The sequence below is a fragment of the Pezoporus flaviventris genome, unplaced genomic scaffold, assembly GCF_033815535.1.
Source record: "Pezoporus flaviventris isolate CSIRO_AGI_PZ_B2104156 unplaced genomic scaffold, CSIRO_AGI_Pfla_v1 ptg000073l, whole genome shotgun sequence".
Classification (NCBI taxonomy): Eukaryota; Metazoa; Chordata; class Aves; order Psittaciformes; family Psittacidae; genus Pezoporus; species Pezoporus flaviventris.
In genome coordinates, this window is record NW_026892621.1 from 3,523,588 (window position 1) to 3,548,267 (window position 24,680).

Genomic DNA, 24,680 nt, shown 5'->3' on the forward strand with positions numbered 1-24,680 from the left:
GTGCAGCCTCTGTATTAATATTGGATAGATTCATTCAGACTTAAAGAATGCATCATTAATATCCTGAGGCATATTTGCAGCATACTGAGCTAAATATAATGCTTTTCTTAGGGTGGCAGAGAAATTTGTTTTATAAGTGACTTACAGAATGTATCACTTTTGGTTTTCCTCTTTGAAGAAAAATGCCCTGTTAGGTGGGGTAGCAGAAGGGGGCAGTACCTCACCCATGACTTTGTCAATCTCAGGCAGACTTCTCTGGATATAAATTTTAATTCAGTGAGAGGATTTAAATAACATATTTTCAAAATGAGTTATGGTGAAGGTGGTTTTACTGCTGGCTGCCTGAAAGATAGAACCATAGAATCACAGAATGATTTTGGTTGGAAAGGACCTTAAGATCATCCAGTTCCAACCCCCTGCCATGGGCAGGGACACCTCACCCTAGACCATGTCTCCCAGGGCTCTGTCCAGCCTGGCACTGAACACTGTCCCCTCTCCTCCCCATGGCAGGGGATTGGAACAGAATGATCATAAGGTCTTTTCCAATGCAAACTGTTCTATGATTCTAAGTAAAAGGATGCTAAACGAAGGAAGCTGTGATGCGTACTAAGAATGCCACATCACACCCTAAGAAATGGTGACCATGGTAATGTGACCATTGTGCTGGAATTTTGTTCCCTTAGAGGAGGGCAAATATCATCAAGAGCCCCAGGAATCTTAAAAGTATCATTAACTTTAAACATCACTCTGTTTTGTGGACAGAGGGAAGGCTGTGGGATCAGCAGTGTAGTCAGCTTGGTGCGTTGGAGAAGGTGTGGAGGTGTCTGTACAGAACCCCACTGATTAAATGCTTAAGAAGATTTCTTGAGAGAAGGAGGGAAGGAGAAAAAATAACAAAGGACATACAACACCCTGAAAGCTAAGGCTATGTTGCAGAGAATCCAGAATTCAGTCCAAGAAGCAGCTGCTGTGGCTAACTGGTCCATGGTATTGACTAGTTTCCTTGTCTCCAAGTTAAACATTATTAAAAGAGGTAAAAACGCGTTACAGTGGTTGTTCAGTGATCTTAAATGTGTGCGAGATGCTATTCTAAGCAGTTGTAAGTGGAAGAAAGAATGGTTAACGAAGTCCATCCTGAATAGAACTGTTGTCTGCACTAAAAGTGAAAAGACACATATAGTATAGTTTCTGTACCATCAGTAAAATGAATTTTCACATTAAGTGTAAAATACTGGGTTTGAGGGGAAGATTAAACCTGCCGTTGTTAAAAACAATGACTGATGTTTCTGACGGGTTGTATTTCTGTACCATTTAAATTCTGTGGGTCTTGGAGGTTTTTTGGTTTTGTTTCCCAGTATTTCTTCTTCCTTCAATTTTAACTACAGTTAATTAATTTTAACTACAGTTTAGTAAATGACTATCAATCAGTAAGAGATGGCATCACCACAAGTTTCTGGTATTGACATGGTCAATATCTAACTTTGTCTAGAATACCATTTTTACTTCTTCTAATGGCAGCCTTATGCTGCCTTGTCATCTCTCTGTGCAGCTGTTGCAGAATTCGTTCTGTGTCAGTAAAAACAAACCCAAACTAAAACACTCCGACTTAAAATTAACTGCTGGCAGACTCTCACATAAGACTTGCAAAGCCAAAGGTGGTGAATACTGAAGTGGATAAAAGTAGGAGCATACAGTTTGCAGTGATGGTGTGGTGATGATGTTCATCCTTCCGCTGCTGAGTGTAGAACCAATTCAGATCTCATCCTGGAGGTTTCTTTCTGGAACTCCAAAGGCCAGTTGTTGAGATGAGTAGTTTGTAATTGTTCTTTTTACTTTCATAAGGTTTTTTGCATACTTGCAACCTGAGCCCTTCTATTCCCTTATTTATTGTTCAGCTATTCCAAGGATTCAGTGTATATTCCTCACAGAACACACGAACACAGTGTGCTTCATGTCTGCCTTGTATGCTTCGAGATTTTTATTTGGAAGCTGAGGAATCACTTTAAGTGTCCAGCTGGAACTTCTCCTATTCTTTAATATTAGTGACCAGGAAAAGAGTTGTTTAATATGTTAACGTATTTAGTGCAATAATTGAGAAAAAAGTGTTTGTTCTTATCACTTCCATACAAAGAAGGTTAATGGTCTGAGTGTATGTAAGAAAAACTTGAACCAATGTGAAAAATCAAGTCTCAATCACATGAATACGAATTTTCAGGCCAGAATATGGTCCAAAACACTCATTTGTCAAAATCATCAGTACAAATAAGTACTTCACATTGATACAGTGCAGCACTGTGTGCAGTTCGCAGTTTCAGCCACAATTCTATCTCTACACGTTAAAAAGGAATGCCAACATGCAACAGTGAGAAATTAGAACTCCATCCATATTCTGCTCTTCGATGGCCAGGTCTTGTAAGAGTTATCTCATGGAACTGGGTGAGGATGTGGGAGTCTCATTATTCCGCCCCCCCCCCCCCCCCCCCCAATCTTTATGCAAATAGACTTTGCTTTATTATAATCTCATATTTAAATCCTGCTAAAATGTTAAATTGTGGTATTTAGATGATATATCGTTTACTTGGGTTTGAATTACCCTTTTAATCTCATTACTCCCATCTCAGGGATGGCTACTACATATTTTCTCATATTTTTTTTTTTAGTGCCTTCCTATTTTTATCTGTAGCAGTTTTTCCTTGGGTGCTCTTCTGCATTCTTCTCATTGCAGTCTTTGACAGCAGTCTGTCTATATGTGTTCCTCTTTGATTAAACTTAACAAATTTTCAGCCTTACTTTTTTGGGCAACTGTTCTTTGGTTTGCAAATGCCCATGTAGGCATTTTTGGAGAGTGTAAGTTTAACCTTTATTCAGTCTTTCCACATTTTTACAGTATTGCCTGTACCTGTGTCTTTGCAGAAGTACTTCTGGTTATGAAATTGGAAAAAAAAAAATGAAGGAAATGGAGTTAAAGATGGTAAAATGACTGAAACTGATGAAATCCATTAAATACGTGTGGTTTGGGGAAAATGCTGCTTTTCTTCCAGTGCTGTTTTGCATAGGTATTGTAGCATAATAAAAACCTCTCTTTCAAATAGTCTACAAAATCTGGATTTTTGAGCTAGAGATCTGGATTTAGGAGCTATTGAGCAGCTGTGATTTGTGTTGAAGGCAGTAATGGGTTTGGGTGCTTAGTGTCTGGCAGATCTTGCCTTATTGTTGAAGCACTGATGGCAGGGGACAGCTGATGGCAGGATGGAATAAATGACTTCCTATGTATTACCCAGTCATTACTGGCTTTTTGCTTGCTGAAGTCAACACATCAGAGATGGCCCACTCCAGGCTTTATAGATCAACCTGTGGAGACAGCCAAAATGGTACCGAGTGTGAGGCAGCTGCTTTTCTGTGAGAACTTCAGGGAGTGGGGAAGTGACCTTGCTTCACTCCCAGCACTGGGGGTTGTCTGCGGAAAAGGGTGCTGTTTCTGACTGCTACTTCAAGGCAAAACTGAGCGTTCAGCACATGGGTAACAAACATGATCCAGCCACAACTTGTCAGTAACCTTCAGTGTGACTGGGGAGAAAGCATGGCTTTCTGCAGTTGCTGTACAATAGAGAGTGACTAATGCCAGGATGAACTGGAGCCAAGAATGTTGTAACTGCCGATGAGCTAATCAGCATAAATTTTGGACAGGAAGCAGAGTGGGGATAAATAAAGTTGTAAATATCTGTCCAGTGTAAAACGTGGAGCGAGCAAGGGATGGCTGTGAGGTGACTGAAGGACGTACCCATGTATGGAGAGGTCAGGGCAGATGATCTAATGATGTTGTCTGCTTGAAACTCTCTTGTTCCTGTATTCCCAGTATCTACTCTCTCTCTCCCTTGCCTTAACTTGTGTTTACTAATGCTTTGAGGTGGGGAATGCTTTAAACTTGTACACCGTCCAGTAGGAAGCTCTTATATTGACTGTAATCTGAAGATGTCATTTTGTTTAAAATTAGTCGGGAGAAATATTTTAGAAAGGGAAGAGTGGCAAAAATGAAGCTCTCAGTTTTGTCTGTAGTGTTAGTCTGTCACATCAGGAAAAATGGTTACTTGTGTGCACAGCACATCAAGGTTCTTGCAGAACAGCACAGGATGCATGCCTGAGAAGACCATGCTTAAATTTACATCTCTTAAATTTCCAAGAGCTCTTCTTTCCTCCTTTTCATTAATCAAAAAAAGAAACTGGAAAGACCTAAGCTAAAAAATCTTGTCAAGTCCTTTCAGGGCCTCTTCTTCAGTAAGTTAATAATCCGTTTTCTGTCCATTGCAACTCAGAATCAGTGTAAGTAATGGCAACAAACAAAGCACATCTGTATCACTGCATTCCTGCTCTAAATTAAACCAGTAGTCTGTTTTGTTTCTTAAATGAATTTTCAGCTTTTTGCACTGGGATTACTGAGGGGTTTATACTGATTTGCTTTAATTTTAATGCTGATTATGGGAAGCCTTGGAGACAGTTGTGTCTGCAGAGGGTGTTTTAATTATTTGGATATGAGCCAAAAATTTGGACAAGGCCTTTCTTGGCTTGTGTTTTGTAACCTTGCAGCGTTTTCTGAATAGCCTTCTTCAGCATGCACCTGCAAGACAGCCTGCCTCACACCTTTGCTTTATGGTCTTGTTCTCTATCATGTCCGAATGCCCAATTCTGAATGGCCATTTGTAGACACGTTTTAGATAGTTGGGAGTATTGTCAAAAGATGAAGTGTCTTAAAAGTCATCTTTGTGCTCATGTAGCATTGTCAGACTTCTCCGTGCCAGTGTCATGAACTGAGTCCCTGGGAAATCAGTGCTCTTCAGAAAAGTTCAGTTTTGTTGCATGCTTTTGCATAAGTGTATTACAGGATCACCTTATTAGGCTTTTCTTTACAACTTTTTAGGACCGAATGGTCATAAAAATCAAGAAATGAATGAAAAGACAAGAGTCTAGGAGCTGAGGGTCTTCTTAAGGAAACCAGAGTTACTGCCTACACCTAAGATCCCAATGGCTCATGTGCCTCATCAGATTGTTCTCGCTTAGAAGGATTCTTCACAGTGTTGTAGTCTTTCACTAAACTTCCTGTTTTAATAGCAGATACATTGAGCTTTGAAGGTTGAACTGGCAAGACTTTTACATGTCTTCCTTTGTTTCCAAGCAGCTGTTGAAACTGAAATGGTTCTTTCCAACATGCTAACACTCACAGTAGTCTGTTCGTTGTGCAATGCCTGTGATAACTGGATAGTTAGCAGTGTGCAGTAATATATCTAGGCATGTAAAATTCCTGAATAGAATATTGAATTTGGTGGAGTTTCTGACTCTCCAATGTTTAGTGAAGGTCTGTCCCCTTAGGGGGAAGCTGGGGTAGGGAAGGCAAGTGAGCTGTCCTTCTGGAGTGGAAAGTGCTTAAAGCCAGGAGGAGCATAAAACACAGCAGCCTCATTGTTCTGGCGGCAGGCTATACCCGTATGTCTTCTTGAGTGTAATCAATAAATGTGGTAGCAGTAATTTCTTATTTTCCTGGAAAGTAAATGCCACTGTTTGGAGCTCTGCAGATGCTAACTGCTTAGAAAACAAAAAACACTAACTCAAATGGAAGTACTGGGAAAAGATTAAAAACTCTGTGACAGAAATGAGGCATAAAATGTGAGCCAGTTTCACATCAGTGCCCAGGTTCTCGGGATTTGGAGTTTGAGGTTTGTATATTGACTTAACCAGAAATTAACTTTTATGCTATAAAGCAATCCTGGAGCCAGAGTCTTTTTCTGAATGTCTTTCTACCCAGCAATTGAGACTTCTTTGTGCAGAATGCTGTTAAAAAGGGATGTAACACCAAGGCTGCACATCTGTTTCTTGTTTCAAAACGAGTTCTTTTACTCTAAGCCTCTATTTTATTTTTCCTCCTACCATGAGACTTGTTTTATTTTCCTTCAGTAAACAGACAAGAATAAAGATTGGTAATAAAATGAGTTACTGCGTATCACTTACACGAAGAGCTTTAGCAATACATTCATTTGTCCCTGGTGTGATAACGTGCGTCCACAGATTCATTTGTTCTATTAAAATGCCATCATGCAAAAAGTTGCTTGTAGCTCTGGCTCTGTAAAAGGGAGACTGGAACTGAGCTTATAGCGTCAACCCTAGAGGAGATTTACATGTGTCAGGCAAGAGAGCGTTTGTCACAGTGGCAGTGTTTGTCACAGGCATGAAATACAGAAGGCAAGTTACTTTGGAATTCGCCTGCTAAGCTCTAAAAAGTGACCCACAAGTGAGAAGAAGATGAGTTCCTTCATCAATCTGCGTTGCTCCAGCTCGCCTTGCTTGGCAGAAGAATTACATCCTTGGATCATTTTGTTGCTGCCATGCAGTTTTTTCTGCTTGCGAAAACCAACTGCTGCATAGTTACATGTTGCTGAAGGCTGCTCAGTGACACCCAGAAACAGTCTGTGAGGGTCTTTTGTTACACCTGAGGTCAGATAGTAACTGATTGGAGTTCAATAATAAGAAAAGTTACAACATCTCTCAGGTAGTTTTCTCCTGTAAAGCTGCCATTCAGAATAATCCCATTGGTACCAGGTATGGTGTTCACAGCAAAGAGAGCTAAGAGCTGAAAAAGCAAGCTCCTGCCAACCATGGGCCTTTATGTTTTGCTGGGCATGATTAAATAGGAGAAAATTTCCCTTCCACGCAGCAACAATTGGGCACTTACTAAATCTGGAAGCATTCTTTAGCAATGTTTTGTGCCAGTTTGATGTCTAGCCCGGCTTTATTCCTGAATGACCTGCAGAGTATTCCTGTGTGGTCTTCTGGCATAGGAATTTGAGAGGAGTTTTATTTTGCTATTTCTTTTTCCTTTGGGAGGCATGTTCAGTGGCTACTAAACAAATACACGCCATGTTATATTTATCAGAGGACAGTTGTTACTGAATTTGTGTAGTAAAAGTTCTAGGTGGGCAAGTCAGTGGCGTTTATCCCTTTATAGTATTCATTGGAAAGTTGTAATCATTGCAGTAGGAAACAAAGTGCCTGAGGGTGACAAAATGTTCTTTCAATTGTTGCCTGTGTTGGAAGGGTTTCATGGTACTGTATCCTCCTTTAAGGGTACCACCACTGCTTGGGCAGCAAACTGACTGATGTTGTCAGGTCATGCTTTGACTCCCTGGTACGTTGGTGGCTGGGATTTCTGTTGTAAAGCTAGTCAGGAGGTTCTTCAGCAGGCTATTCCCATTATAGAAAGTAATTATAATCAGCAAGTGCACTTTCTGATAAAGTTTTTCAAGCTTCTGCAGGGGCTGATACAAGACAAATCTGTATTAAGACACCTAATGGTAGATTTCCTAGTCTTTTCCATGATAATCACAATAGAAAGGGCACTTGGATTTAATAACAATTCTTCCAGGTGATTCATCCACAACTGATGCTGGACATTATGAATGTCAGTGGGGTGCTGCAGTCTACTTTGTGTGAGCACATAAGGATTCATTTGGCTGGGGCAGGGAATAAGGTTAAGCATATCTCCAGGATAGACTAGGACAGTTTACACAGAACACCCTGGCACACTTGAAGTAATATACTTGCTGAGGAAGCAATACTTGGGAGTTTAGTTGAGTTTAGTTAGTTGAGCAACAAAATCGACCCGATTTGAAGACTATTTGATAGGCATCTCATATGTAGTAAGGTTGTACTCTGTTCTCTGCTCTCTTCATAACATTTGCATATCCCATATTTTTTACCTCTGGGAAGAGAGGTTAAATTCTTGTCCCTGTGTTTCATTGATACGCTGCAATACTTTAGAATAAGACTACAGTTTCAATATACTGTGAACGACAATGTAGCTGCATCGCTCCAGAGATGTTTCATAAACTCCCTAATGTGGTTCCAACAGATGAAAGCAATAGCAACACGTTTGCTAATGCCGATAGCTTTGAGGTTTATATACAAGCAGAGCTGTGAACATCATCCAGGTTTGTCAGTTGATGTCTGAATGCAGTGTTTCGGAGGGAGCCAGATGCGAGGGACTTCTGCACATCTGGTTGCTTTATTAGAGTTTTGGAGCAGTATAGTCATTAAATGTATGTGTGTATACACAGTGCAGTTTCACTACATAATGGAATGGAGGACTTACCTCGGGTAGAATGCTGAAGTTGTCCAGTTCTCTACATTGCACTGTGAGCAGTCAGATGAGCTTGTCTTGGTGTGTTTATCTCGGGAAGAAAAACCCAAAGATATGCTCTTGTGGGTTTTAAGTCTTTTTTTTTTTTCCTTTCCTTTTTTTCTCTTTTAATTTCTGATGAGGTGCGTGGGTCACTGGACAAATCCACAAAACCCCATGTATTGCAAAACAAGTGAGCCTGGTGGTAGCCGAGCGGGATATAAATGGCCAGTGGTAGAACTGGGGACAAAAAGAGGAAAACAGTGGATATTAAGTGCATTGCTCGATCATATGTTCCTTCTACTTTCTTGCTACCTGCTTTCACAGAACTTGCAGTCGTCTTTGACATTTATCTTCTCTTTCCTCAATCTCCATCACACTTGATTGAAATCTAATGTTAATGTTTGATCGAAATGGGCAATGGATTCAGCCTTAAGCAGGTGAAGTTCAGGTTAGATACAAGGAAGTTCTTCACTGTGAGGGTGGTGAGGCACTGAAACAGGCTGTCCAAAGAAGTGGTAAATGCTCCATCCCTGACAGCATTCAAGGACAGTTTGAACAGAGCCCTGGGCGACATGGTCTAGTGTGAGGTGTCGCTGCCCATGGCAAGGGGTCTGGAACTGGATGATCTTAAAGTCCTTTCCAGCCCAAACCATTGTATGATTTTATGAAATCAGCCTGTGAAATAGTCATTTAAGCTATGTCTATATGAAATAAAATTTGTCATGGTTAGGGGTTTGAGAGGAGCATAAGTTAAAACCTTCCTCACAATTCTTGTGCTAGTCTATAAGATTCTCACAACAGAAGATAAATAGGGAAAATCAGAGTAGGAAAATAAAAAGGCCTTTAAGATACAGTGGTCTCAGACCCATGAATCTCTGGAGACTGGGAGGATGTTGGACTTGGACACTTACTCGGAGAACTTTTCGTCTGTCCCAGCATGGTTCTTTCCCTTAACTGATGCATTGGAACAGTCTTTTACTGTGTTTTGTGTAACTCGAATGCTCCTTTCATGACTTTGCAGCTAAGTTTTTCTACTTGCTGTGTTGTCTGTCTTGTTACTAGCTTAAAAATATGTTTAAACCAGAAAATCTTAAACCTCTCGTCTCTCATGCCTCTCATACCTCCTCCTTTCCGCGCCTTCAAAATTGAGCTGGGAGAAGTGGTGGTTCTTGTCTCCATAATTTTTACCTGTTTACAATATAAAGTCATTTTCTGAGTGTTCAGAAAGATTGCACTTTTATTTTGTAAGCAAAATACGATGATGATGAATCACATTCAGGACATTAAAACCCTTTTCTGTTTGTTTCTTTGACAGGTCCTTGACCAGTATGAACGAGAAGGGTTTAATTTCCTAGCCAAAGTTTTTAATTCTTCACATTCCTTCTTAGAAGACTTGACGGGTCTGACTTTATTACACCAGGAGACACAGGCTGCTGAGGTAAGAAAATGCAATTAGGATAATAAGAATAAAGAGATGGTAGTAAAGTGCACTTGGTTTTATGCTCAGCTGTATAACCATGTGATTAAATGAATCACTGATAGCATCAGCAGTGGTGCTTGATTTACAGGATGATTTACACAAGCCACATGGATAATCCATCCAGTAAGATAAGATGTGTCCTTTTAATGTTACAGAATAAGAAATGTTGTTGGATGTGAGAGATCATTCTTTTTGTAAGAACAGATGATGTGATGCAGGTTGGCAGCCAGTTAGAAATGTGCAGCACTATTGTTATTATTCCTTTTATTGTTGTCCCATTTTGTGAAATACAGAAATATTTAAGTAACAGTTGTTGCTTGACAGTTCTGACTGTGTTATCACGAGAGCTCCTGTCTGTTAGGCTGTTCCTGTGGCAGTGTAAACTGCAGTTTGTGCAAGCATTACGAGTGTACAGGTGCTGATTGTAGGTAGCCGCAGTCTTTACACAGGTTCCTACATAGGTTAGATATTATCTTCACTTGCTTTAACTTCTTATGTCTGAGTTGTTAAGAATTGCTTTTAAGTAAACCAAGTGAACCTATGTTATGTGTTGTAAGGAAGTCGGGAATCTTTTTAGTTCAGTCTGAAATGTTATTATTATACTGCCTGATGGATTATTATGTGGAGAAAGCAATGCTGTTTATTTCTCTACTTACAGAAGTTGTTATGTGGAATGAGATTGGGGTATGTTTTGCTCTCATGGGTGATAACCCTGTCTAAAGACTTGTGATACTGAGTTTGTTCCATAAAAAATGAAACAGCTATCTGCCTTATTATTGTATTTGAGCAGTGATGTGTAATCCTTCCTCCGTCTGCAAATGTCTGTGCTGTTCTACATCTGTAATTGAATTTTGGTGGAGTCGTATCACGTAGGTGTTTCTAAAGTTGGCTTTGAACTCTTTTTAACTCTCCTGTTGCGTTCTGCCACTGCTGACTCTGAAAGAGGTGGTTTTGTTGTCTTCCACTCTGCATGATCTGGGGCAGTTCTTAAAACTTTGAGGTGCATAAGAGCGTGCTTTCAGTTATTTTCTGCTGAATTATTCCTGTCTTTTGAGCTCATTTTTCTTATGCAGGGCAGATTGTGTCATTTATATTGCTGAGTTTTAGAACTGTGAAATGGTTTTTCAGGTTTCTGGCTGCTTTTGAGCTGCTGTTGGCAGAATATATTCTCTAAAATGGAGACATTAGATTTATGAAGAGCAGTGATCTTGGGATTGGTTTAGGATATTCTTGATTCTTGGATTTCTAAAAACAGCAACAAAAGTAGTGAGAGAGGTTTCATAAGACAGGTATGGCCCATTTTTATGGCTCCATGTGTGATCATTCTGTTGAGAAGTTACTTGCCTCTCTGCACTCAGACTCTTCAAAGAGATTTTGTGGATAATTGCTGGGTTTGGTGACCATCAAAATGACTCCTAATAACTGAAGATTTTCCTTTCCTCCTAGCTAGGAAAATTTGACCAGTGCTGTTGCTCCACTGTAAAGAAAATGGACTTGTAAAATTACATGTCACCCAACCTTAAGTTTGCTACAGCAGCATCATAATTATATCACAATTCTGCGTATGAAATAAGTGATATTAAGTACCTGATAGGGAAATCTGGTATGAAACTACTCAATCTTCTTTTAAAGGGATCACTCCTAAAATGTCGATTCATTGAGAGTGTTTAACAGCATGCTTTGCATAGAGTATTTTGTTGTTGTCAGAAGAGCAGGAGGTTTTGTCATACTGGTCTTACGCTTCAGCATATTGCATGTTAAGTTAAATCACACACTTAACCTTCCTGTTTTTTTTAATTCACCTAACAAATGCTTAGCTGCCTTCATGATGTGTGTACGGAAGGGCTTTAATGAGCTAAATACTAAACTAAGTCTATAAAATAGCTTCTGAGTTGCTTGAAAGAGAATCTGGGTAAGTCATGCATGTTCTGGAGGAGTGGCTACATTAAATAGAATGGGCTTGGATGGCCTGAAGCTTCCATGAAAACCTTCCCTCTCTGCATGCTTTGTGCTTGCCCGGATCATAGCAATACAATTTGCAGTAAGATATGGAAGACTTTCCACTTACTGATTATCCTTTTTGCTTGCATTGTTCAATTTCCTGTTCCAGTCCTGAGCTGTTAACCTAAGTGTTAATGCCATCTTGACATCCTTGACCTCAGCTTTTTAAAATGACTGATAAGAATAGAATCATAATTCAGTGTGCAACTGGAGGAATCATAACACTGATTTAGTTTGTGGTTGAAATTTCATTCCAACTACAGAGCTTTAGTCAGTAGAGCACCTATTTCTTTACCATGAGATGCATCAGGAAATTACAAATGTTCTACGTGACTTACTTAGCATGACAATTTACTTAGTAAATAATAAAATTAGCAAGTGCTTCTATTCAGCCTTGAAATGACAGTAAATTTCAGGCATCTGCTTTTTCCACATCTGGCTTTAATTTAGGTTCTATTCTTGTTTTTTTTTTAATACCAGTTAGATACTTACATACAGCTTTAGCAAGAGGCTCTGGTGACATGCATAGCTGTGAAGGCCAATAGGAGCTGTGGGAAACTCCCAGGTCAGCACTTAGACCTTGTTTCCACTGGATGCAGTTCACTTTGGGATTTGGCCAAGCTCACATAAAAGCTGCACTCTTGTTTTCCAGATAGCTTTGTCTCCTTATTCCTAACTAAAACTTTTTCACTTTATGGTAGTCTGTACTAGTGCTGGTGAAACAAGTATTCCAAAAGAAACTAAAATATTCTGATGTTTGTAGATGTGGCACGTAAGGACATGGGTTAGTGATGGACTTGGCAGTGCTGGGTTAACACTTGGACTTGATGATCTTAAGGGTCTTTTCCAGCCTAAATGATTCTATGATTCTGTGATACTTGTTCCCTGCGTAGTCGAGTTTAACAGCGGGGCTTAAAATACAGAAAGCCTATGGATCTCATGAATTATTAGTCAGAAACTGGAGGCATTGATTTGGAGGCAGGACAACAACTGCATTGCTACCAGCTCAGAACTTGTCTGGGCTGCCCAGAAACGGGTGCATATCACAGTGTATCTCTGAAACCAAGTGGTTTGCTTGTCACATACACCAGACTTAACCCTGCAAAGTGTATTGGGTTTTGCTGGTTTGGAGAGCTCTTTTTATTTAACCTAGTCTAAAATTACAGATTTTCTGATACACACTTGACTGCTCTGTGTTAAAGATTGGTTTGTACCAGCGAGGCATGCTTCTGGAAGTGAAAGTTGACACATAAGTAAAACCGATGGTCAAGATGATTCCATAGTTGTGGAAGAGCCATTCCCATTTGGAAGATTTTCTAAGAACCTCACTTCTTTAAGGATACTCATTTTATGGTCACCCTTTTTCTTCAGAAACGACTGACACTGTTCTTCCAGGCCCAGTTAAGCAAATAACTGAGCTAATCCTTATTTGAACATAGAATCATAGAATAGTTAGGGTTGGAAAGGACCTTAAGATCATCTAGTTCCAACCCCCCTGCCATGGGCAGGAACACCTCACAGTAAACATAAGTACTCTTGAAAACACTGGGAGTGAAGCATCTATTGACAGGTATTGATAGAAGAAGCAGTAACAACAGCGAAGAGAGATTTTTACATGAGTTTGCTGTAGTGTGTGTAATTGAATTTCTATGCAAGACATTTTCATAAACAAACATAATTTCTCTCTTTTCTCAAGAAGACCCAAGTATAAATGTACTTTCTTACTTATTCCTAAATTACTTGATGCTTTAGGCAGCTTTACTGTATTTTATGCTTTGTTGGGATGAAAGAAAACTGTAAAATGCACAAATACATGCTTTGTGACTGATTAAAACACAAGAAGTGGCAGAACTTTTGCAATCGTAAGAGGATCATAAAGAATTTTGCAAAATAATCAAATCCAGACCAGAGTTCATGTTTCTGAATGTGATTATAAGGTCAGATAGCTGTGATTGTAGAGTCTGAATGGGATTATAAAGGTCAGGAGGTCATGATGCCTATGTTATTTCTCTTTAGTAACTTTATACTTAAAGTTCTTTTGTTTCTTACAAAGTATCTCTAGTTTATGGCAAGTTTTTGTGGTCAGAGAATGAACCCTGCTTGGTATTTGCAGAATCCCCTTGCTGTGCTGGTGTTCTCTATCCCAAATGGTGCAGATTAGAATTCCTGTCCTATGGAAGGGTAGGATTAATTTTTAAAACAACACAAAAGCAAACCCTAAATCAGGCCACGATAATCCTTTGAGCTCTTTGAATAAGAGAAAATGTAGAAAACCCTTTTTTATTCTGATTCTGCTCTAGAAGTTTGTGCCTGACCATTTGTACAGCCATTTCTTGGGGAACAGAATATAGCTGTATAATAGGCAGCTGGTATTAAAAGTGCACTTTGTGCTTCTCCAAATTGGGAAGAAAATTCAGGGTTTCCAATGTGCTTTGCTCTGAAAAATAACCTTATTTCTGATTGTGCATGATATTGTGCAGCGTATTTGCTTCTGAAACAATAACATACAAAATCAATGCAAAAATAAACCCCCTAAACAAAACAGGAAATCCCTGCTTCAGCAGCGCTAGAACAGTCAATTCTGTAACTCCAGCGTTTGTTTCTGTTAGTGGGCCAAGCAGGATGCAGGATTGAAATTTGCTTGATATTACGAAAGCTTCCTACAAACCCCACCACTGATGGGTAGACCCGAATTAGTATTTGAGATTTTGCTGTGTCTTTGAGCATTTTTGTTTTCCTTCATGTTCTTAATCTGGTGTGTTTCAGGAGAAATTCACTTTGACATATTCAGGCCTGCCCTGGAATCTCTTTCCTAAGAGCTTAAGAGATTAATCTGGTTTCTTTCAGGAGCTGGGTTCTTTCTTTTTTTTGAGTTTTCTCATGATATCCATTAGTGTCATCATTTTCCTTCATTCATCAAACAATATTTCCCAGAGCCTCAAATAATGGGAATTTTTTTCTGCAAATGAATTACTGTTGAACATGGTCCAGATGAGAAACGACTCTCTGTTATGGTAGTTTTTTTAATGTATGTAAATTTCAATGCTTTCTGGTTATTATGCTTTGCTGTTACGTGCCTAAAATAGATTGAGTATGTCAGTCCTTCATGCGGTGCTTAGCTGAATCTGTGGTATTTCTGCTCTTGAACTTTTGCCAAGGAGAGGTAATTGCTACATCAACACAAAACAGTTCAAACTGAGTTTTATAGCCTTTGAACACACGCAGGAGTGGTCTTTTTACTGATACCTTATGCTGCTCTTTGAAGCATGTAGAAATATCTGTGAAGTGTTTCCTCTGTTTTCATGGAATAATGGAATCCCAGACTGGTTTGGGTTGGAAGGGCCCTTAAAGCTCATCCAGCTCCAACCCCCTGTCACGGGTAGGGACACCTTCCACTAGAGCAGCTTGCTCCAAGCCCCTGTCCAACCTGACCTTGAACACCGCCAGGGATGGGGCAGCCACAGCTGCTCTGGGCACCCTGTGCCAGCGCCTCAGCACCCTCGTATTTTGTACCATAATGTGATCTCCTTGTCTTTCCTTGGATAACTTTACTGATGACTTCACTTAGTATTACTAATAATGCTCAATGCTGTTCCCGGGACTTAACATCATCAGCCTGAGTGCTCAAATACCTGTGTTTCATATTGGTTTTGATTAAATACGTATTTGTCCCTTCAGGACAGGAGGGGCCTTTTGCAGTCATTCTGCTTGAAGCCAAGGGAAAGGAGGAAGGACAGGTAATGGTAGGGTTGTACAGAATGGAAAGGTTTCTTCGTGTACAGGAATGCTTCAAGGCAGGTCTCAAGGATGAGAGCCTCCCAGTCTTCTGAGCTGAGAGTCCTGTAAGACCAGAGTGTGGCCTGTTGTAGTTCCAAACATATTGGCATCAGTCAACCCTCATTAACGTTTGAACTCCAAAGAGAGATTTGAAAAGTGGGGACAGCAATAGAAACACTACCCATATCGCTTCAAATGATTAAATCTGTGTTGTCACAACATGCTGTGTCAGCTTGTCTCTAAAGTAGGAAACAACTTGATAAATTACTTTTACTACAAGTTTTGACATGGAAATGCTGGCTGTAAAAGGTGCTTCTGATTAGCTGTGTAAGTTGATAGATACATTAAACTTATGTGGTTATTAGTAAAATGAAATGAAACTCTTCAAATTTGAATGTAAGAATACTTGGGACAGAGGAAATAATGACTATTCAGTGTAAATATATATAAAATATATATATCTAAAATATAAAAATAAAATATATATAAGTATATATTAATATTTTATTTAAGCTGCTGGGGGTTTTTATTTGAAAAATAAAGCTGGGGGTTTTTATTTGAAATTTCAAATATATAGGAAAATTTTAGCCTAAAATCCCTGCAAGAAGTGGAATGATGGCATTTGGGTGAGCAACAGGGCGTTTTTTTTTCATGTGTTAAACTGTGGATTACTGTGACAGTGCCAAAACATTGATAGAGTTTAAATCTATATCTATATAAAATTGCACAGTAAATCTTGCATAGCTGTAAAATGGAAAGGCCTGCTGTGAATAAATAAATTGAGTTTTATGCGAAGGGAAAATGCTATGCAACAAATAGCTGTAAGAAAATCAGTTTTAGGACTGTAGCGCCTTGCCAGGTGCTATGAAACTGCTGTAACACTAGTATTTAGTCTGTGTTCTTCAGAGCGCCTGTGCAGCTTCTGAGTGCTGGCTTGTGTAGGTAATCACTGTGGAGTGTTTGTCCTCTTCACTTGTTTACTTGTACTGATCAGTGGAGGTTAGTGCTGTTCAACAGCAGACATTCTCTACCAAGAGGGCTCAAAGTGTCCATGCTTTCTCGTATCTCCTGTCTTAACAATACCAGCACCTTAAGTACAGCTGCAGAGGTACACTAGTTTTCCTTTTTGTTCTAATTGCTCTCATGAGATCAGTATCTGAAGGAGGTGAAAGCAGTGTTTTGTTTTGTGCCATGATAGTAAATGATATTAAATTGTACTTGAAGGTTTTAGAATGTTTTAATGATGAACACAGCACCCAGGGTTTTCAAGTGAACTGCTGTACTGAAGCTGTAGAGTCTGAAACCTGGATTTGTTGATACCTGTAGAAACTTACCATGCCTCTAAGGCATTTAGTATTCTTAATTACATTTTTTACTATTGCCTTCTATGGGGCAGAAGGAGACGTACCCCTGTTTTTTCTCGTCACAGTGAATTAGTGTTAATATGCCTGAACAGGTTCAATATTCTGGCCTAATTTCTTTGCCAGTATCTGACATTACAAGGTGAAGAAGTTACAAACGACTTCTGTGACTGAAGTGGCTGATCTAGTGAATAGGGACTTGGTACATCTAAAGCATCCCAGCTGTCTGGGGGTACCCTGCTATGGCACTGAGGACTTCAGCAGTTTGAAGGTTGTGAAGGGTTCAGAGAAACGATTAACAACGCTTACTAAGCAGTTAATGAGGAAGCAGCGAGGACCCAGATGTCACATGGACTGAAACCCACTGAGACAGAAGTGCTGCACAATTGCTTGCATTATGCCTTGGTGTAATTCTCCGTGTTTCTGTTTCACCTCCCCTGTGTATAGGTAGGGAAGTACTGCTCCATCAGTCAAAACACTGTACTAATCTACTGATCCAGGCACAAAATGTAATCCTGTATGATCTAAAGAAAGGTGAGCAAACGAGTTAAAAAAAACAGCTAAGTTGAACACGGGGGTAGTTTGCAAAGTGCTTTTCTTCCTTCTGCATAACAGTTATCCAGAGTTTTAAGGGAAATGCTGAATGACCATGCCTAAAAACTGGCACAGGATTACTGAAGTGGTGTGTCCCTTCAAAACAGTGCAGTCATGAACATTTAATTTCCTGTGAATTCTGGCCTGATCTTCTAGGAGTCTCACACCTTGAAATTCATAGGGACTTGCACACTGAGATCCTAAAATCTTTCTTCATAATTGGATCTCAGTTTGGGGGCCTTGTGGTCTGTTCTCTCCTTGTGCTCTATTTTGACTTCTCTGTGTCTACTTTACAACACTAACCGTTCGTTTGAGAGGTATTTGTTACGTGGCTAGTAAGAGCCCCTGCTGACAGTCTTTTGGGCTAGCCCCCAGTTTCAAATGAGGTGTATCATTATTAAAACAATATTTGGCAAATTGGGATTATAACCTGCATTCTCTCTTTTTTTTTTCTTTTTTGGAGGGAGAGGAGCAATTGTCTTCTAGAAAAATTTTCAAACCATGTTGGCTCCTTTTTCTCTAGAGGAAAAATCTCCAGTAAAGAAGGGAGAAGAAAATAATTTAGGGATTAAATCTCCCCCATTCCAACCAACCTATTTTGTTTCAATGAAGAACGAATAGACTGTTCAAGATGCATTCTGTTATTCTCATGTGAAGAATTAGACATAACCCAGCCAAACATGCTGATAAACTTTGTTTCGTAATTAAGAACATAAATTACACCGTGTACATCCTGGTGCAAGTGAACAGTTGCAGAGTATGTGGGCCCTTGTAGATCATTCAAGTAAAAAAAGAAACCAAGTTTGCTGCTGGACAAATTACTACCAGCTGCAGATTTCAATAAACACATACTGCTGCAGCCTTACCCAAAGGTGCTATGAATTCCTTGAGGCAAGTCTGCCTCTGCATTCACTAAACTGCTGAATGTTTGACTGTTAATTGAGTTGCTGTATTATGTATGAAGACATTCTATCTCCCACCCCTCCTCCAGTTGTTAATGTACTCTCTTCATCCTGTAGACCATTAAATGTTGTTTGCAGGAGTATGCAGCTGTTAACGGTGTTTGCATTCTTATGGCAATCAGTATTTCCTCTGGAAATGCCTCTTGAACTCCTCGTGTTAGAGTTGTGCAAGAAAGCTCGTGCTGTCACTTACCACATACACCAAGCACACTGGTATTTCATTATTGCCAGCATGTCATTTTGACTACAAGACTTTCTATACAAATAGCAGTAGCTTTTTTGTCCAGCTTTGTTGGTTTTCCTGTAAACATAGGTGGAACTAGTAAGTGGTAAAAAATGAAGTTGATAACAATGCAAAGAATTGTCCAAAAATCATGCAGGTTTACCACAGCTTCTCTTTAATGCCAGTGATTGCTAATCCACAGTCAAAATCGGGGCAAGTAAGCATTGCAGATTTTAATAACAAAACATCAATGTTAGGACCTGTTCCTATCCTCTGTGGAAACCTGTCATCAAGACCCCTTGGTAAACTACTTCTCAGCTTAGGTTTTCACAATGTTTCAGGGTTTCTTTTTTTCTGATGTATGGAATAATTTTAACAGCATGATTGCTTAAGATTTACGTTCATATTACTACTGTAATGCAAATGTTGTTGTCTATAGTTGATGCTAATTTTGCAGAGGTTCATAAACCAGGGGAATTTGAAGCCTTTAAAGTTAGCACCAACCTAGCTCTTACTGGCCTGAGTTTTCTTTCTGTTTGATTCTGGCTATTTCGCTGGCATTTCCACTTCAGTGAACATCTCTATGAAGTGCTGGTATTTCCTTTGCTTTACTTAAGTTCAGGTTCTCCTGAAGTTCCCTTTTTACAGCATCTTTTTCTTGAACACTTCACAACTTCGGTTTTAGCTGAAATCTGCTGTGCAGCAGTCTTGGTTTTATGGAATTGGCTGGAGTCCTGGAAAGACCACCTGCCAGCTTGGGAGTGATAAAAATTAATGGCCAATTCCATAGTTAAAACCCAGATTTGATTCCAAGATGAGCCTGTTTGTTTCTGAGGAGGTAAGGATTGGTTATCTTATCACTTCAGTGATAATTTTTCCTTAGCAATGACATCCCTTAGTTGATATAAGGACAAACTGATGGGAAGTCATCTCCTTGTAAATGAAAGATGTCTGACCTGATAAGAGACATCAAAATAGTCTGTAGCATTATGCGTACAAAAAATGTTACCTGTAGAAAAACAATTTCTAAGTTTGAGAACATAATATTTTGGTGTTTAGAGAAAAAATGCTTTAGAATAGATTTCTGTTTTCTTGAGCTTTCAGCCTTTAAAAGCCTCACTCTATTCATTAAATACCATGCTCCAAATGAGTGAGGAGTTGTCGCATACTCTAGGTATTGAGTCTGGAGCACTGGACCTGTACTTCACATGTGATACTTCATGAAGCAAGAGCAGCTTGTGAGTTACTGAGTTTATTTTTAAATACAAGAAAACTTCTGTCTTTCCGAGGGGTGCTGGTGATTTCTAAAGTGTTTCAATTGTTATACAGCAACCTTAAAATAATGCAGTTTTAGTGGGTAAATAGTAATGGCATTGATAAGAGGTCCTTGACATCCAAGAACGTACTCTTAAAAATTAGGTTGAGTTGCAAGCCTTAGTAAGAAGTGAAAGTCCTGTCTAAAACATGAGTAAGAATGTGTATGAAGCAAATATTACTAGTTTTGTCTTTAACTTACTCAAGCCATTAGCACTTTGTCACTGAAAGCAGGAAGGCTCATATGGGCTCTATATAAGTGCTTACTATACATGAATAAACTTCTGTCATTTTACAGCACAGAATCAAACATACCTGGCAACGAATTTCATGCCCTGCAAGTTAAGTGTGAAATTAGAGAATCAAGTTGTAAAAGACCTTTAAAGGTCATCAGGTCCGGCTGTCAATCTGACACTGCCAAGTCCACCAGTAAACCATGTCCCACATCTGCATGTGAAGAGAAAGTCAGTCATGACACCTGCCTACTGATTGACTTGACTTGACTGAGGGTCAAGTTTAATCTCTTTATCAATGAGGGAGGAGCCAGGGGAAGCTTGACAGCAGAGTGAGGTCCCAAAAACATGACATGAATGAATGCTGCTCGCTGTGCCAAGCACGGTGCTATTTTCTGGATTACACAAGGAATACATAGTTAAGGAAAAGATACAATCTGTGATTTAGGTGGAGCTAAGTACTAAGATGCTTATTTATTTTGTTGTAACTAAAGTAGAAAGAAAAGTCACACAGATAGAGAAGGGGTGCACAAGGAAACCTGTAAAGAATTAACTAATTACTTTCTAAGCTCTCCAGGGAATAGGGGTTAAGAGATACAGTTTTAAAAGTGTTTTTGTTGTTGAAAAGTTTATTTATCTAGTGTCTGCTGAGACAGTGTGCCAACAACAGCAAACTCAAATGCAAGTTAAAAAGAAAAAGAGAAATCTACTACTGGAAGAGAATCTGAAGGCATAACAAAGCTATTTAAAATCATTACAGTGCCACAGCTGGTTTTGCTAATGGTTCTTGGTTATTTTAGAAAAAGAATGGTCTAAGTTTTAACTCCCTTTGTCTTCTCGCTTTGAGTAACTGTAGTATATGAAATCTGCCCTTCTATGACTCATTCTTCCCACAAATGCTATTTCTTTGAATAGCCCTTGTAAAAACATGCATTTCATATTAGTTGTCTTAGTTGACAGTTGTGTAGACTTTTTTCTTCCTGGGTGAGTGATTTATATGTCCTAATCTCTGGATCTGCTTCTGCTACACATGGTGCATACCAAAACAGTGGTAATTCTGTACCTATGATCACTGTGCTCGCACGTTCGAAAGAGCAGAGCTGGCTGGTAGAGTATATCAGTCTCTTTCTCCATAGGCAGTGGCCTTACATCTAATAAATGCTGGTATCTTGTGTGTGTTTTCAGGGATAGATAGCCATGAAGTTGAGGCTTGATTTTAATTCTTAGTTTGCATTTGTCCCTTCTTTGTCTGTTATCTTTTAAAATTCTACTAAGATGTTATTTCCAGCCTCCAAAAGAAGCCTCTGCATGAGTTTGGCTCACTGCAAGAAATACTAGAAAGAAATATGGAAGCTAAATGACTGAAGATCATTCAGATAAAGAATTAAACAGCATCTGTTGTAGCTTTCATATGTGAATGACTGCTTGGTGGTCTATTTTAATGTTATCATTATAAGCAGCCCTGGCAGTATTCTAAAGACCAGCCATGGTTGTAGGCTTTCTTACTGCTTTCACAGCAGTACTTCACATTTTCTCAGGTGGCACAATGGGACAGGCAAGCTCCTGTGGAAGAATTCCATACTGAATTACATATACTCTGTGGGTTTGTCCAACTGTGCTGGCCTGCATTTGTGACACGCGTGGATATCAATACGGTCCGCATCCTCTCCAGCTGTCTTTGGTTCCCCATGGAGGGGTGAATTAACTGAGGATAGCTTTGGATTGAGTCCAGACTCTAAACCCTGTGTCTTTAGATGGGTAATGAGATACTTGAAATGCTGCCATTCTTGGAATTACGGGGTTTGTGTTGGTTGGGACTACTTTATTGAGATTTCTGCCTTCTGGATTTAGTCTGGAGTTTAGTGTTTGGATCAAATTGCTTAATGCATTTAATATGTAATTTAATATTGGTTAATGTGTGTTTAATATATAGATTTATGCTTGCCGGTTATATTTGGATTACTTAACAAAGTAAAATCTTGGTTAGAGCTGAAACATGTTGATGAAGTTCAATGAGCTGACTGAATTTTCTTGTAATACAGTGGAAATTGGAGATTTGGGAGAAGGATGTAATCCTTGCTGTTAAATATACTTTTAGTTAAATTGGGGCATAAAGCTCACAAACATGGTATTTCCATCAACTGAGCTTAAACTCAATCAAGGTTGGTCATAAAAAAAGAAAAAAGAAAAAAATCTTACTTTTTATAATGTAGCATTAATAACGTCCTTATAAGTAATAGCTGGTGGAGGGTGCTGCGTGAGTTTTCAGGATAATACTGGGAAAAGGTCAGTCTCTTTGGAAAACCATGCTAGGCTTTAGGCTCACTTCTGAAAGAGAAAACTTTGTTTTCATAAAGAAATTTCTGCGCTGAAGAATGACTTTGTGATCATTGAGTCTTTTGCTTTCAAAGGAGAATGGTGTTCCTAGATCTAGCATCAAATCTGCTCTCTTCCATTCTAAAATGGGATTTTTCTTTATTCTCTTTGGTTTAAAAGCAAAAGGAAAGAACTTGTGGCACAAAAAAAACTGCATATAGAATGAACTGCCTATTTAGAAATGTTTTTTCAATGCAAAAGAATGAGGTAATGGAGTAAAACATAACCAGAAAGCTGCGATGTTTGGTATCAAAACCGACTTCATAGTCTTGATCTTTATCGCACTTCCTTTAAAATGATTGAGGGGCTCTGGTTAGCATATCTGTTTCAGGAAGAGTATCAAGAGTACTCTGATTTCATATTTAAATATGGGATCTGATTAATACTTCAGGCATTCAAGAGAGCTATAACATTAAGACTGTTGTTACTATAGTGAGATGCTACTACAGACATCACAAGACCTGTTGTGCAGAGAAACATGATTACTTTGGATTAAAGAAGTTGCCACGAGGCTTGAAGGATTTATAGGTGCTGCTGCTTTGAGTTATATGTAACTTCATTATTTTGTTGAAAATGTTTAGATCTAGAATTAATGAAGTGCAGTACATGTTGATGAAATGAATCAGCAGGTTTGACAGCGTTTATCTGGTGCTGAGTGAATGAAGAGTTTTGTTGTAGTATTCTTTAAGTCTCCAAATTGCTAGATAATTTACAGAAAATAATGTGCACATAGAAATGAAACTAATATTCTTTCTAACTGGAGCAACATACATCAGCATTGACGCTCTCCACGCATCAGTTTAAGCCTGTTTCTTAGATGAATTGTTGTATGTATGCACGTGAGAGAGGAAATGGCCCCTTTGTCTGTGAGGTTTTTTCTGTGTTTGTGGAGGAGGTGTCGGTGTGCTGGATGTTTGGGGCAAAGCTTGGTGAGAACAGTGAGTGTCAGCAAAGAGGACAGGAGGAGGCGCAAGGATGAGTGACAACAATGCCAGTGCACTGGCCCTGTGTGTCGGAGCAAGGCGAGAAGCCAGTGCCATTGGAAATCTGGGCTGTGCTGTCCTGCGGACAAAGGGTTGGCAGCTGTTATAGTTTGAAAGAGATCTGGAGCTTGTTGAAGTGCTGGGTAGGCTGAGTGAGATAGTTTTAGATGTTCTGAGGTTACGAGGGGCATAGAGTTGTTCAGAAGAACGGAGATTAAAAGCCTCAGGCAAAGAGGAAGTGGGGAAATGTGGCTTTAGAAACAGAGGACTTAAAATTTGCCTTTTTTCTGCAGCATCCTCAACACTCAGTCACAGTGTAATTAGGAGGGATGAGGAGATCTAAATTGATAACGGCACTGGGGTGTACTGCAGTGTCTCTTTTTTATGCGAATTAAGAGTTCAGTGAATGCATATCATGTCAATTTGATTGTTCCATTAATGTTGGCTATATAAAATTGGCTGCAATGAAACATTGGCTTCATTAACCCAGCTCAGAGACTATTGTGACATCCATTACTCTAGACAGCTGCATTCCATTCCATTCTATGGAGTCTGTAGTGCTGCGGAGATGTTTCAAAACCATTATTATTTTAGCAGCTGGTTAATTACAAATTATTTATTGGGTTGTTAGAGTTAGCTGAGCAGTCACCATTTGCTCTTGTTACCATGATGCAGAGTTAGTGTTATGTATATTAATGTGTTAATAAATCTGAATGAGAAATGAGCAATAACCAAAGATGAAAGGCTTTTAAGTTTTGAAACAGCCTTACAACACTTGTTTCTTACAAGCAATGCTATAAAAAGAAAATATGTAATGGCAGAAATTGGTTTTGAGTTGCATTTGACTCTCCCTCTATAATGTGACTCAGGAATTTAGTTATGTAAAAATATGACTAAGTCGCTTTTGCCTTTGAGGTAAAAACCTGGGTGGAATCCAGGATGAGATTGGATTTCAGTAAACTGGAAAAGTTCTTTCTCAGTCTTTTTAACTTTGAATCTGGGACAAAGCTACATCAAAAGCTGGAATAGGCTCCTCATCTCAGTATTCCATGATCAGGTGTTTGTTTTTTTTCTCATCACATGGTGTCGAATTGCTAGATTAAGCTGTCAGCATTAATAAATCATTCCCCTGCAGATTAAAATCTATAATTTTTCATCTGTGTTGTTTTGTACCTTTTGAAGTATAGCTTTTAAGGCTGTGGAGTGAAT

At 39.2% G+C, this 24,680-nt stretch overlaps 1 protein-coding gene across 3 annotated transcripts in view; it reads left to right on the forward strand.

The window, feature by feature from the left end:
• ATG7 (autophagy related 7) overlaps nucleotides 1-24,680 on the forward strand; it is a 92,476-nt gene that overhangs the window by 29,096 nt on the left and 38,700 nt on the right. For 2 of the 3 annotated variants that reach the window (XM_061472928.1, XM_061472926.1), the window contains one exon: nucleotides 9,483-9,605. In XM_061472928.1, the coding sequence (XP_061328912.1) occupies nucleotides 9,483-9,605 (123 nt within the window). Of the gene's footprint in view, nucleotides 1-1,895; nucleotides 2,010-9,482; nucleotides 9,606-24,680 lie in introns of those variants that run through there. The other variant, XM_061472927.1, reaches the window with a different exon arrangement.